Source organism: Mixophyes fleayi, chromosome 12, assembly GCF_038048845.1.
Source record: "Mixophyes fleayi isolate aMixFle1 chromosome 12, aMixFle1.hap1, whole genome shotgun sequence".
Taxonomy (NCBI): domain Eukaryota; kingdom Metazoa; phylum Chordata; class Amphibia; order Anura; family Limnodynastidae; genus Mixophyes; species Mixophyes fleayi.
Genome location: NC_134413.1, coordinates 26,973,623 through 26,986,406, shown reverse-complemented (window position 1 = coordinate 26,986,406; position 12,784 = coordinate 26,973,623). Strand labels below are relative to the sequence as shown.

Sequence of the window (12,784 nt, the reverse complement as noted above, 5' to 3'; positions counted from 1 at the left end):
AAGTGATAGACCCACCGCTTTAAAATGATGTGTTAGCTTTTTTCCTTTTAAATGCTAAAGTAAGTGATGTATTTAAGTGTATTCAGCTCCAAAACGTGTAGGCAGCCATTTTGTGGACTAAATCAATACCTATGAGAACATAATATAACAATGTACTTGGAACTAGTGATATCCATTAGGAACAAGACTTTTATAGCTCATGCCTCAATAGTTTCTCTAGTTCCTAGTGAATTGACAGACTACATTCTCATTGGTTCAGACCACTAAATGACTTTATTGGTACGTGGTGATTGCACGTGTATCACTTTACATACAGATGAGACCATCATGGTATCTATTACTTCTTCTGGTTAAGCAGGATGAAGAAAGTGTGGTTATGATGTTGAAGAATCACCTGGTTTTACAACATGGAGTGGAACAATATGGAAAAAATGTGAAAGATTTGGCAGATCAGTCTCAGAAACTTCTGGCATTAGACCATCCTGATGGGTATGTATAACTAACTAATTAACTAAAGGGCTACAACATGGTAGCCACAGATTATGTAACAGTTTAAATCACTTTTATAATGAGAAAGTAGCAAGGAATTTACCATCACTAAAGTAATAGTCTTTCAATAGCTTTATTTGAAATTATATTTCTCAATATGTAGGTTTGCTTTGTTTCATCTAACATTGCTGTACACATGTACATATTATTTTTTTCTGTACAATTTCAGAATAATGTAAATTGTGACTTTAATAGCACATATTCAAGACATTTCATCAGTATGTATTGAATTATTCCCTTACAAATCAATAAATAGATATATCATCCATTAAAATACAATAATAAGTGAATAATAAAACAAAACAAAAATACAAAACAACCAATCAAATATGGCTGTACATAATCCTAAACTGTAGAACAAGATATCAATTACAAACTGTATAAAAGACTAAAATGATTGACAGATGTTACATTTTTAGTCATTTTGTCACACATCGGGGTCTTAGCCGCACTTACCTCATCCGCCGCTGTCCTATCATGGCTACTTGGGTCCCTCCTGGTCTCCTGCAGCATTCCTGTCCATCACATCTCCGTTTGTATTCAAACACATACTGTTTGTTCTGCTGCATAGACGCGGCCATCTTAGATGAAGTCAGGTGATCATTTCAGACCAACCAGATTTAGCAGCTGTGATCACATGAACTGTGCAGCCAATGGGACACCCTATTTAAACCTGCTGCTGAGATCTGTTCATTGCCAGAACAACACACTTCTCTCCTGAGGATAGTTCTTGGCTCCAGGTTCCAGTTGTTCCTGCACTGTTCCTGTTTCCCTGTGTTTACAAAGTGATCATCTTCTGTGTATATCCTGCTTTACAAACTACATATCACTTTGCAAGTATCCTGCATTCTAAAGAGCATATCTTCTTCCAAGCATCTTGCATTATCCAGAGTCCATCATTCTGCTAGTCTTTCGCACTTTAAAGCTGCTCATTCTCCTGCAATATTCTACATTCAGCAAGAACGCTCACCTCAGTAAGAACTTTGCGCCATCCAATATCTATTCTGCAGTACCAGTGGATTTACCGGTATCACCTGTTCTGTTGCTATGGCTGGTTCTGAGTCTCTAGGGCTTATTTCCAGTTCTGTGCATCTGTGTGTGGGTTCCAAGTCTTGCCTGCCCCGCAGTCCTGAGTTCACCATTCTGTGTCACGGTTCTGAGTTCCTAGTCCCTGTCTGTTCTGAGTTTCTATGTGTTTCCTATCTGAGTTCTTATTAGTGGGTTCCAGTCCCATGTGCCTGGCCACAGGAGCCGGGATTGAGTTCTCACAAATAGTTCCAGGTAGTCCGGTATAACATCGGATTCCAGTCCAGTACTCAGGCATAGACTCCGGTCCTTATACTCCTATACTGCTTGTGCCACTGTGAGGACTTTACATGAGCAGAAAGATCATCCAAGCTGCTAGGTTCTGTTTCAGTCCTGCTCCAGCTAGGCCAAAGGGTCCAGAATCAGGATCAAGAAACACAGACGACCGTGACACATTCCTATTAACCATTTGCCAGTGATGGCTCCTAATTTCTGTGGTCATCATTGGTGTCAGCAGAGGAGGCAAGAGGGTACATAGAAGAAGCCATTGGTTTCACTGAACCAATATGCATATACTATCAATTAAATATGTACCTTGTGTTTCCTAGTGAATTGATGAGCTGCAATCTCATTAATAGTTTGTATTTAATTGCTGATACACAATTAAATATGCACAGTGGGTACACCTTAATAACAAAACGGTCCTAGACAAGGGTGACAATTTCAGAGGTTGACAATTCTCTGATACTATATTTCTGTCAGGTTTTTTTCTTCATATAACTTTATTTGTAGAAAACGAAGGCAGGCTAACAAACTACCCCCATGATTTGTTTTCGTTAAGACTAATCCATTATATTTGAGTGTCATTTTACTTTTGTTGTACATTAGCCATGGATGCAGGAAACGTGAGCATCCAAAAGTGAGCTTTTAGTTTATATAACATGATAATCACTTTGTCTTCTGCTCCCAGTGAACAGATAATCCGACATCAGGGAAATCTAGAGAAACAATATGCGGCACTGAGGGAAGTGGCAGATCAGCGGAGACAGAATTTGGACAACATCTATCACATGTTTCAGCTGAAGCGTGAAGTGGAAGACTTGGAGCAGTGGATTGCGGAGAGAGACATTAAAGCCTCTTCCCAAGAGATGGGTCAAGATTTAGATCACGTTACTGTAAGTGTGTCCTACATAGGACTCTATGTAACTATCCAATTGCACTTTGAAACAGTTCCAGCCAGTGGTGGAATTACCATTGGTATGGGAGGTGCAGTGCATCGGGGCCCATGGAGATAATGGGGCCCGCTGTATGGCAGATGCAGAGAGTTGGGGGCCCCCGGTTACCTGCTCCTTGACTCCTTGCACCAGGGCCCGTGGAGATAATGGGGCCAGTTGCAAGTTCCGCCTCTGGTTCAAGCCATATTATGCATCTCAAGCTGTGTTCTATTAATGTCGGAAAGGTCTGTCAACTTTTTAGTGGTGAGGTGATTAATAAAATGTTGTTGGGGAATTTTATAGAAATGTACTATAATCCATTTATTATGGAAAGGTAATATTTGGAAGGAAAACATTTTCTACATTCTACATTCTACAAATCTATATATGTCATTGTTGAAAAAAATGTCCCTGGTAAAGCTACAGTTGATATCCCTGTAGCTTTTCTACCTCAGACTCATTGACTTGTCACTTCTCACTTGGCCATATCTCCACGGTGGGGTGGTCTGATGTCTCATGAATTTCAATTTGGGATTGTTGGAAGGTGTAACTGAGAGTGTTGGGCACAGCTCTCCGAGTATGTGGCAGACCGATTGAGTAGGCAGAAAAAGAGTTAATCCCCACTGAGATCTAGCTGATGTGCTTGAGTAGAAGCAGAAGCCATACACAAGTTTCAAATAAAGAGAAACATTTTAATATGATATTAGATGCATATAACAATGACTACATAACACAAAATAAAATCTAATTTTGTCTCCTTACTGATATAATCTTCACTAGGTGCTCCGAGACAAATTCCGTGACTTTGCCAAAGAGACGGGAGCAATTGGGCAGGAACGTATAGATAACGTCAACATCTTAATTGAAGAACTGATTGATGCTGGTCATTCGGAAGCTGCCACCATTGCAGAATGGAAGGACAACCTGAACGAGAGCTGGGCAGATCTGCTGGAACTGATTGATACCCGCATACAGCTCTTGTCTGCGTCTTATGATCTTCACAAGTTCTTCTACGATGGCACAGAGATCCTCAGCATGATCGAGGAGAAGCGCAAGGACCTACCAGAGGAGCTGGGCAAAGATGTGCACACTGCAGAGTCCCTGCACAGAGTACACACAGCCTTTGAAAGGGATATTCATTTTATTGGGTCACAGGTACAAACATCACTATTTGGGCATCATCAATTTACTTGTATCGTTAGAGCTCTAGAATATATAATAAAATTAATCCATGTAAAGGGAAAAATACCAAAAAACGTAGAACATCGTAGGCACCATGCGATACACTAGAATCATGCTGAATTGTTCATCCACTCTGTTGTGTTCAGGAGAAAAATTGTGACCCATATCCTAGAGGGCAAAGCTAAATAGAGCACTTAAAATAAGACCGACTGTGTAGTCTTTTTCCCTCTAAATTACATTTAATAGACCCACAGGATCAATATTTACAAAGCAAAGACCTGCTTAACCTATTTCTGTGGTCGTACTCACTAGTGCAGTGTAATTAAAGGTCTTTGGATGTCAACAACATTGTCTTCAGAGGAAAGGAGATTGTGGGGTATATTTACTAAACTGCGGGTTTGAACAAGTGGAGATGTTGCTTATAGCAACCAGTCCGATGCTAGCTGTCATTTTGTAGAATGCACTAAATAAATGAAAGCTAGAATCTGATTGGTTGCTATAGGCAACATCTCCACTTTTCCAAACCTGCAGTTTAGTAAATCTAGCCCTGTGTGTTCCTCTTCATATGCTGAATATCCAGCTAGATGTTAGCAGTGTTTTGTTGCCAACAGCTCTTCACACTGAGGAATTATAAAAAATGGTAAATAAATATGCCAGGCTTGGCCAATGTACTACCTGCATAATAACATATTTATGTACTATAAAAATGAAGAAGTATTGATTCATATTTTGATGAAAGAGGGCACGTAGGAAAAGATGCACACAAGGTAAAGTGTATTTTTGTGGGCATGTGCAGTTGGGCGCATCCATTCTGCAGAGGTCTAAATGGAAATGTTAATTTCGTATTGTGAATAGCCAGTGGTGACTTGATATGATATGGCCGCAATGCTAATTATATGAGTACTTCCAGCTGGAGGGGTCAATACGCAATCATCCAATGCGAACCAGTTCGATAGTGCTGCTGATAGTCATCATCATTGCTTATAGTTACACAGCCCTGCAGCATCCACAAGAGGTACACCCAGGGTCGGGCTGGGCCAGGGGGCAGGGGGGAATCGGCCTCCCGGGCTGCTCAGTTTATTTATCAGTCTAATTGTCATCAATGACGCTGCTGCATCGCATGTCATGTGATGCGGCCGCCTGTGCGTCCCCCGGGCTAAAATTTGCCAGCCCTTGCCTGGGTACGCCTTTGGCGTATCTGCACGTGCATCCTCCTCTGCAATTGTTTTGCAATTATGTGAACTCGCACTTACTGTACTTGACTTACTCTTGAACACCCCTGTTCAGCCTCTCCAGGCGTAGGGAGCTGCAAGTCAAGAATACACAAATATAGTTTTGGTACACATGTGCAGTACGGCAATGTATATCTTACACCAAAAAACATAAGTCCAACTTAAACTGCACTAGCTTTCAGCAAACAAAGAAAATAACTTTTGCAATAACCTTTTCCTATATCTCCAACAAAGCCGCTGTGATAAGGACTTTTACCTCAGTATAAAAGATACAACATGAACCCAGTGGCGGATCCAGGGGGGGGGGCGATCGGGCCCCTCCTAGCAGACACTTGCTGACGACGGCTGCACAGTATGTGCAGGTCCGTCCAGCCGTGACAGGCAGGGACAGTGTTCTGCCCGGCTGCTCTGATTGTGTTTAAAACACAATCAGAGCAGCCGGGCAGCACACTGTCCCTGCCTGTCACGGCTGGACGGACCTGCACATACTGTGCAGCCGTCGGCAGCCTAAACTGTTAGAAAGGGGCGGGGCATAAATCGCCCCCCCTAAATCGCCCCGGGTACAGTAGTTTTCTAGATCCGCCCCTGCACGAACCTGCACGTTTCTGGGTGTTTTGATCCATGCCTATGTATATTTGAAGGCTGACAGATAAGTCAGCAGCAGTGGTTACAGGTGGTGATTTCATATCATTACAGGTCCAGACCTTCCAGGATATAGCCACACGTCTTCATAGTGCCTACGCGGGAGATCAAGCCGTGGCTATACAGATGAAGGAGAGAGAGGTGGGGGAGGCCTGGAGAGCCCTTCTGGATGCCTGTAATGGTCGCCGGACAGAACTGATTAGTGCTGCAGAGAAATTCAGTTTCTTCAGCATGGTTCGAGATTTAATGCTCTGGATGGAAAGTATGATCAGACATATTGAAACCCAGGAGAGGCCAAGGTACACTCTGCGTAACACATAACAAAATGTATGTATAAAATAGTATTTCTCATGATTTCATAAAGGTAAACCATTTCTATGCAATGTTTTTCTCTCACAGAGATGTGTCATCTGTTGAGTTCCTAATAAAATACCACCAGGAACTGAGGGCTGAAATAGAAGCTAGAAACCCAAATTATGCCAAATGTTTTGAATTGGGTGAAACTCTACTGGCTCATAATCACCCTGCTTCCGAAGAGGTAAAATGCCCCATTACCGGTGTAGTTTAATAGAATATAGCAAATATGTTAGGACAACTTTGTTTTTTGTCTTTGAAAATGTAACTCTGTCTGCTCATTGTCCCAATACAGTAAAGGGAGTCTGATGGTCCATTAGTAAGGTGGGGTCACAATGCCCAAATAGTGGTGTTCTAAGTTCAAAAAATGATTAATGTAGCTCAAGAGCTTATGTCTGAATCCATTACAGACTTACATTAAGATTTACTAAACTGCGGGTTTGAAAAAGTGGAGATGTTGCCTACAGCAACCAATCAGATTCTAGCTGTCATTCTGTAGAATGTACTAAATAAATAACAGCTAGAATCCGATTGGTTGCTATAGGCAACATCTCCACTTTTTCAAACCCGCAGTTTAGTAAATATACCCCTAAGAATTTTACATTTCAAAGTACACTTCTCCATACAACCTCATTACAAAGTTATGTAAAACAATACCTAAGAATACAACCAAAGCTCCATGTGGAAGCTTGTCACATATACTTTGCCATTTAGCTCACCTTTTAAGTTACTTATATTATTAAATTATACATTATACATGCTACTGTGAGCAGTAACACGGATAAAACAAATATAAAATGAATGGAGATCCACCATCAGACACTTTTGATTTATTTGTTTATATGTACCATCCTTCAACTTTTACTAAAAGGATTGCTTTATCTTTCTGACATTAATGTAGAGTTATTTGTTAAAAATTAACCTCCTTGTCACAATTATTTCTTTAAATAATTGACTTTTATTCCAAATAGATATTGTTTGTAAAAATAGGCATATGTCCTGCTAACATTATCCAACTTTTCTCTTTTTGCCCAGATAAAGGAAAAGCTTGAACAACTCTCAGAAAGAAGAGCTGAGATGATGGAAAAATGGGACAAGCGTTGGGATTGGCTTTCCATTTGTGAGTACAAGTTGAGAGTAGTGCCACCTAGTGGTGAGATAGGACGTCATCATCTTTATCGTTGTTTATTTGTAAGGTTACACAAAATTCTGCAGCGCTTGACAGTCAGTATCACAAATCATACAAAAAAAAACAAAGCAAGTACATACGAGCTTGACGAAGAAGGTTCATAGGCTCATAGGTTTCTCTGAGGCTTTTACCTGCAATAAACGCAAGTGAATGTAGCAAGCAGTGTTCAGAAAAACACAACACTACTGCAACACACCTGAATGCTAGTAAAAAACAGTGGGTTGCATTGTCAGATCCAATTACATGCATTGTACTAATTTAAAAATGCTGAGTGGGTGTAAAGTAACACCAATGGGTATGAGGTCTTGTAGTGACAATTGCAAGTTATTAGGGAGATTCTCATTACATGGGCAGCATGGTGCCCATGTAATGAACTCATTGTCTTTCCTCCCTCTCGTACCTTCTTCCCCTCTGACCTCTCTATCAATGTTGACAACTCATCTATCGCCCCTGTTCCCCAACTCCGCTGCCTAGGTGTCATCCTCGACTCCTCTCTCTCTTTTGCCCCTCACATTCACTCTCTCGCCAAATCCTGCCGTTTCCAGCTTCGCAACATTGCCCACATTCGGCCCTTCCTCTCCCAGGATGCCACCAAATCTCTCGTCCACTCTCTGATCATCTCCCGCTTGGACTACTGCAACCTTCTCCTTATCGGCCTCTCCCTCTCTAATCTCGCTCCCCTTAGATCTGTACTTAACACCGCTGCTAGGCTTATTTTCCTCTCTCGCCGTTCCACCTCTGTCTCCCCACTCTACCAAGCCCTTCACTGGCTCCCCTTCCCCTACAGAATCCTTTTCAAGCTCCTCACTCTGACTTACAAGGCACTCGCCAACTCCACTGCTCCCTACATCTCTAACCTTATCTCTATTCACACTCCCTCCCGCCCACTGTGATCGTCCAATGATCGTCGCCTCTCTTCCCCTCTGATTACCTCCTCTCACGCACGTATCCAAGACTTCTCCCGCGCCGCTCCCCTCCATTGAAACAAGCTCCCCCGCTCCATCAGAACTTCCCCTAATCTGTCCTCTTTCAAACGAACATAAAAAACCCACCTTTTCCTTAAAGCCTTCCAGTCTCATGCCTAAACTCCCACCGGTCGGCTACCTCTCTTTCTCATCCCTTCTCCCCTTCTCCCCCTTCCTCGACTCCGTCTCCGTTTCTCCCGTCTCTCCGTCTCATCCATGTGTCTGTCTGTCTTCCCCTCCCTTTAGATTGTTCGCTCCTTTGAGCAGGGCTCTCCTACCTCCTGTTTCCATCACTTTTAACTGCGCTCTCCAGCTACTCTGCTCACCGCCTCTCGGTCCCTCTGCCCTCTTTCTCCTCTCGCTTCTCTCCGCTCCCCTCAGTGACTCTCAACCTGTCATCTGTGCCCTCCCTCTTGGGCCATAGTTACCTGCCTATACTTGCTTTTCCCCTCCCTCCCTCTCTTTCATGCTGTGCCTGGGCCCCCAGAGTTATAGTGCTTACTGTTACTTGTACTGTGCTGTTTCACCTTGTACTGTGCCATTGTTTGTCCCTGTACGGCGCTACGGATACTTTGAGGCGCCCTATAAATAAAAATTAATAATAATAATAATAATAATAATAATAATGGTGGCTTAGTGGTTAGCACTTCTGCCTCACAACAGTGGGGTCATGAGTTTGATTCCTGACCATGACCTTATCTGTGTGGAGTTTGCATGTTCTCCCTGTGTTTGTGTAGATTTTCTCCTGGTGCTCCGGTGTCCTCCCACATTCCAAAAACATACTAGTAGGTTGATTGGCTGATATCAAATTGACCTTAGTCTCTCTCTCTCTCTGTGTATGTGTATGTTAGGGAATTTACACTGTAAGCTCCAATGGGGCAGGGACTGATGTGAGTGAGTTCTCTGTACAGCGCTGTGGAATTAGTGGCACTATATAAATAACTGATGATGATTACATTGAATGGATACTAAAATACAGAACACTTTCTAAAAAAACAAAATGAAACACACATATATAATAATGAAGTGAACATTTTTATTAACGTTCCTCAAAGCGTTTTATACTTTGTACACCATACTTATTTTATCCTATTATATTTTATATACTCTTTGATCTTAGAATATATTTACATATATTTCATATTTATCAAGGTTTATCAAGATTTAATAAAACTAAGAAAAGCAATGGAAAAAATACTTTTAATTTCTAAGAGACTTTTATGGCTGACCAGGCAAATCGATTTCTATTCAGTTTTCTGTGTAATCTATTATAACGTTGCTTTTCATGATTGCATAACTAAGTGATATGTACTTGATAATTTGTTATATTTTTGTGCACAAGTGGCCAAGTAACTGCGTTAATTGATAAACTGAAGAAATAACTAAAAACTGTATTTGATCAGCAGAGAACTACGGAAATAAATATACACATACGAGATGCTTAGGGGCATATTCAATTAGATTTCCGGTCCGCGGTAACACGCCGGAACGGGCCGCAAAGTCAATCCACGGTACCGCAATAACATGGATTTTCGTGAGCACCCCATAGGGTTGCGTAGGAAAATCCGTGTTATTGCCCTACCGTATTACCATCAATAATCATCATCATCACCATTTATTTATATAGTGCCACTAATTCCGCAGCGCTGTACAGAGAACTCACTCACATCAGTCCCTGCCCCATTGGAGCTTACAGTCTAAATTCCTTAACACACACACACAGACAGACTAAGGTCAATTTGTTAAAAGCCAATTAAACTACAGAGTATGTTTTTTTTGGCGTTTGGGAGGAAACCGGAGCACCCGGAGGAAACCCACGCAAACACGGGGAGAACATACAAACTCCTCACAGATAAGGCCATAGTCGGGAATTGAACTCATGACCCCAGTGCTGTAAGGCAGAAGTGCTAAGCACCTAGCCACCGTGCCGCACTTTTCACGGTAACGCGCGTTACCGCGGACCGGAAACCTAATTGAAAGTGCCCTTAGTGTCCTTAGTGTGTCGCAATATCTTTAATGAATTGATACAATTTAAACCTGAAACTTAAATCATCATTGCACAAAAAATGGTGAAAGTCACAGGTTAGCAGAAGTTTACTTCTTGTGTCTGACTCTTGCTACCTTTGCTGGTTAATAAGTGCACGTTGTTTCTTTTAGTGTTGGAAGTATGTCAGTTCGGAAGGGATGCCTCCATGGCAGAAGCCTGGTTGATAGCGAAGGAACCTTATTTGTTAACAAAACACGTAGGAAATAGTGTAGACGATGTGGAAAAGTTATTAAAAAAGCATGAAGCCTTTGAGAAATCCACAGCGACTTGGGAAGACAGATTTGCAGCGCTGGAAAGGCTGACTACGGTACGTCTGTAACATGATAGGCTGACTACGGTACGTCTGTAACATGATAGGCTGAACCCCAGCACCTGTTGCTTACGGTGCAGCTTTTAGTATCCCTTTAAGTGAGTGTAACTGGTAAATAAAGGCGTCAGAATGAGATCAACACAGATGGTTCATGGTTTAAGGTTACAGCTGTTCAGCTTCGAACAAAGCGATAGAATATATAGATGCATAAAAGTATATATAGATTTGGGTTCTAAATGCTATTTAAGGACAGGGTAACGGATACTCCTTCATTGATACAGGGTTACATTTTATTTAGCTTGTTACATTATCCATTATTGCAGGCACATTGTGGGATGTTGATGTGTGCTTCCAGTACTAGAAACTTTTAAAAAACATATAGTGAATCTGTAAGGACAACGCCACCACAATTAAAAATATAGGCTTGGAGGGAGTTACATGGGATAAAATTTAAAAAATATATATATATACTTTGCTGGACCTTTCGTGGTTTTGTATGGGACCAGTGACCTCTCGCTGCACTCTACAAGTCTTCCCGCTCACCCTGCTTAAACCTGATCAAATGTTCATGATCCTTCCCTGTGAATTTCCCATTCACATGAATGAAACATTTTTATACGTTTTCCAGTTTTGATGCTTGAATTTTAGGTCACATTTGAGAATACATTTTAAAATAATTTTTATAATTGCTATATATATATATATACATATATATATATATATATACTTATTAGAGATGCTCAGGCTCGGTTTTCGGAAAGCCAAGCCCACCTGAACTTAGGGGATCCGAATAGGCTAGCGATCCGACTCGGTACTTTCGCGCGTCCTCGAATCTGAATTAAGGCAAAACGTCATTGATGCGTTGTCGGTTCTCGCGGGTTTTGGATTCCATAAGTACTTCCCGCTCCAGGAGATTCAGTGCCATTGCTTACACAGAAACAGGGATAGCAGTGTTCTTGTTGCTCTCCATTCTCCAGTGTCATTGCTCAGTGCCACTTCTCACACAGAAACATAGGTAGCAGTGTTCTTGTCACTCTCCAGTCTTCAGTGTCATTGCTCAGTGCCATTGCTCATACAGAAACAGGAGGGGTAGCAGTGTTCTTGTCACTCTCCATTCTCCAGTGCCATTGCTCACACAGAAACAGGAGGGGTAGCAGTGTTCTTGTCACTCTCCATTCTCCAGTGACATTGCTCAGTGCCATTGCTCACACAGAAACAGGGATAGCAGTGTTCTTGTCACTCTCCATTCTCCAGTGACATTGCTCAGTGCCATTGCTCACACAGAAACAGGGATAGCAGTGTTCTTGTCACTCTCCAGTCTCCAGTGACATTGCTCAGTGCCATTGCACATACAGAAACAGGAGGAGTAGCAGTGTTCTTGTCACTTGACAAAAAATGACTGGAAATTAATGTTATTGAGGTTAATAATAATGTAGGGATAAAAAAAAGAGCCAAATTATGTGATTTTAGAAAAAAAATAGGAATTTTAGAAAAAAAAATAGGGATCCAAAACCAAAACACACAAGGGCGGTTTTGCCAAAACCAAGACACGAAGTTAATCCAGATCCAAAACCAAAACCAAAATACAGGGGTCACTGAACATCTGTAATATATATGAACTTTTTGATGCTTTTGAATAGTGTGACCACTTTCCTACCTGCTGCCCCATGTAGTAAATAAGGGGGTTTCTTCGCCCAGGACACCATCATCCATGCCTATCACTAGTAGCTAAGAGCCACCAGGTGCAGTTTTGCTATTTTGGTCTATTGAAAAGAACTGTACAGATATAGTTCTCTCTTGCTGTGGACTGCATTGTAGTACAGAGTCTGGTGGCCACTGGCTACAAGTCTGACTTGTTATTTTATACCCGTGCATGTGTGTGAATGGGAGGAGCGTCCATCTGGTGAGCTTGCTATGGAGCAGGACTCCGAGTGTTTAAACACCACAGCAACACTCCTGCATTAAAATATGTACAATTCTTACAAGTTACACATTACTTAAACTAGTCCATATCTAAAAATCAACAATTTAAAAAGCAAAATATAATATTTTATAACCTTTTAGTACCTTTAGC

The 12,784-nt window shown here is 41.5% G+C and overlaps 1 protein-coding gene across 1 annotated transcript in view; it reads left to right on the top strand.

Moving 5' to 3' along the window:
- The window catches only part of LOC142108670 (spectrin beta chain, erythrocytic-like), an 80,287-nt gene that overhangs the window by 57,032 nt on the left and 10,471 nt on the right, over positions 1-12,784 (top strand). The window contains exons 24-30 of the mRNA XM_075192493.1: positions 359-489; positions 2,546-2,750; positions 3,570-3,944; positions 5,900-6,144; positions 6,245-6,383; positions 7,235-7,319; positions 10,511-10,707. Of these exons, the coding sequence (XP_075048594.1) occupies positions 359-489; positions 2,546-2,750; positions 3,570-3,944; positions 5,900-6,144; positions 6,245-6,383; positions 7,235-7,319; positions 10,511-10,707 (1,377 nt within the window). The remainder of the gene's footprint in view (positions 1-358; positions 490-2,545; positions 2,751-3,569; positions 3,945-5,899; positions 6,145-6,244; positions 6,384-7,234; positions 7,320-10,510; positions 10,708-12,784) is intronic.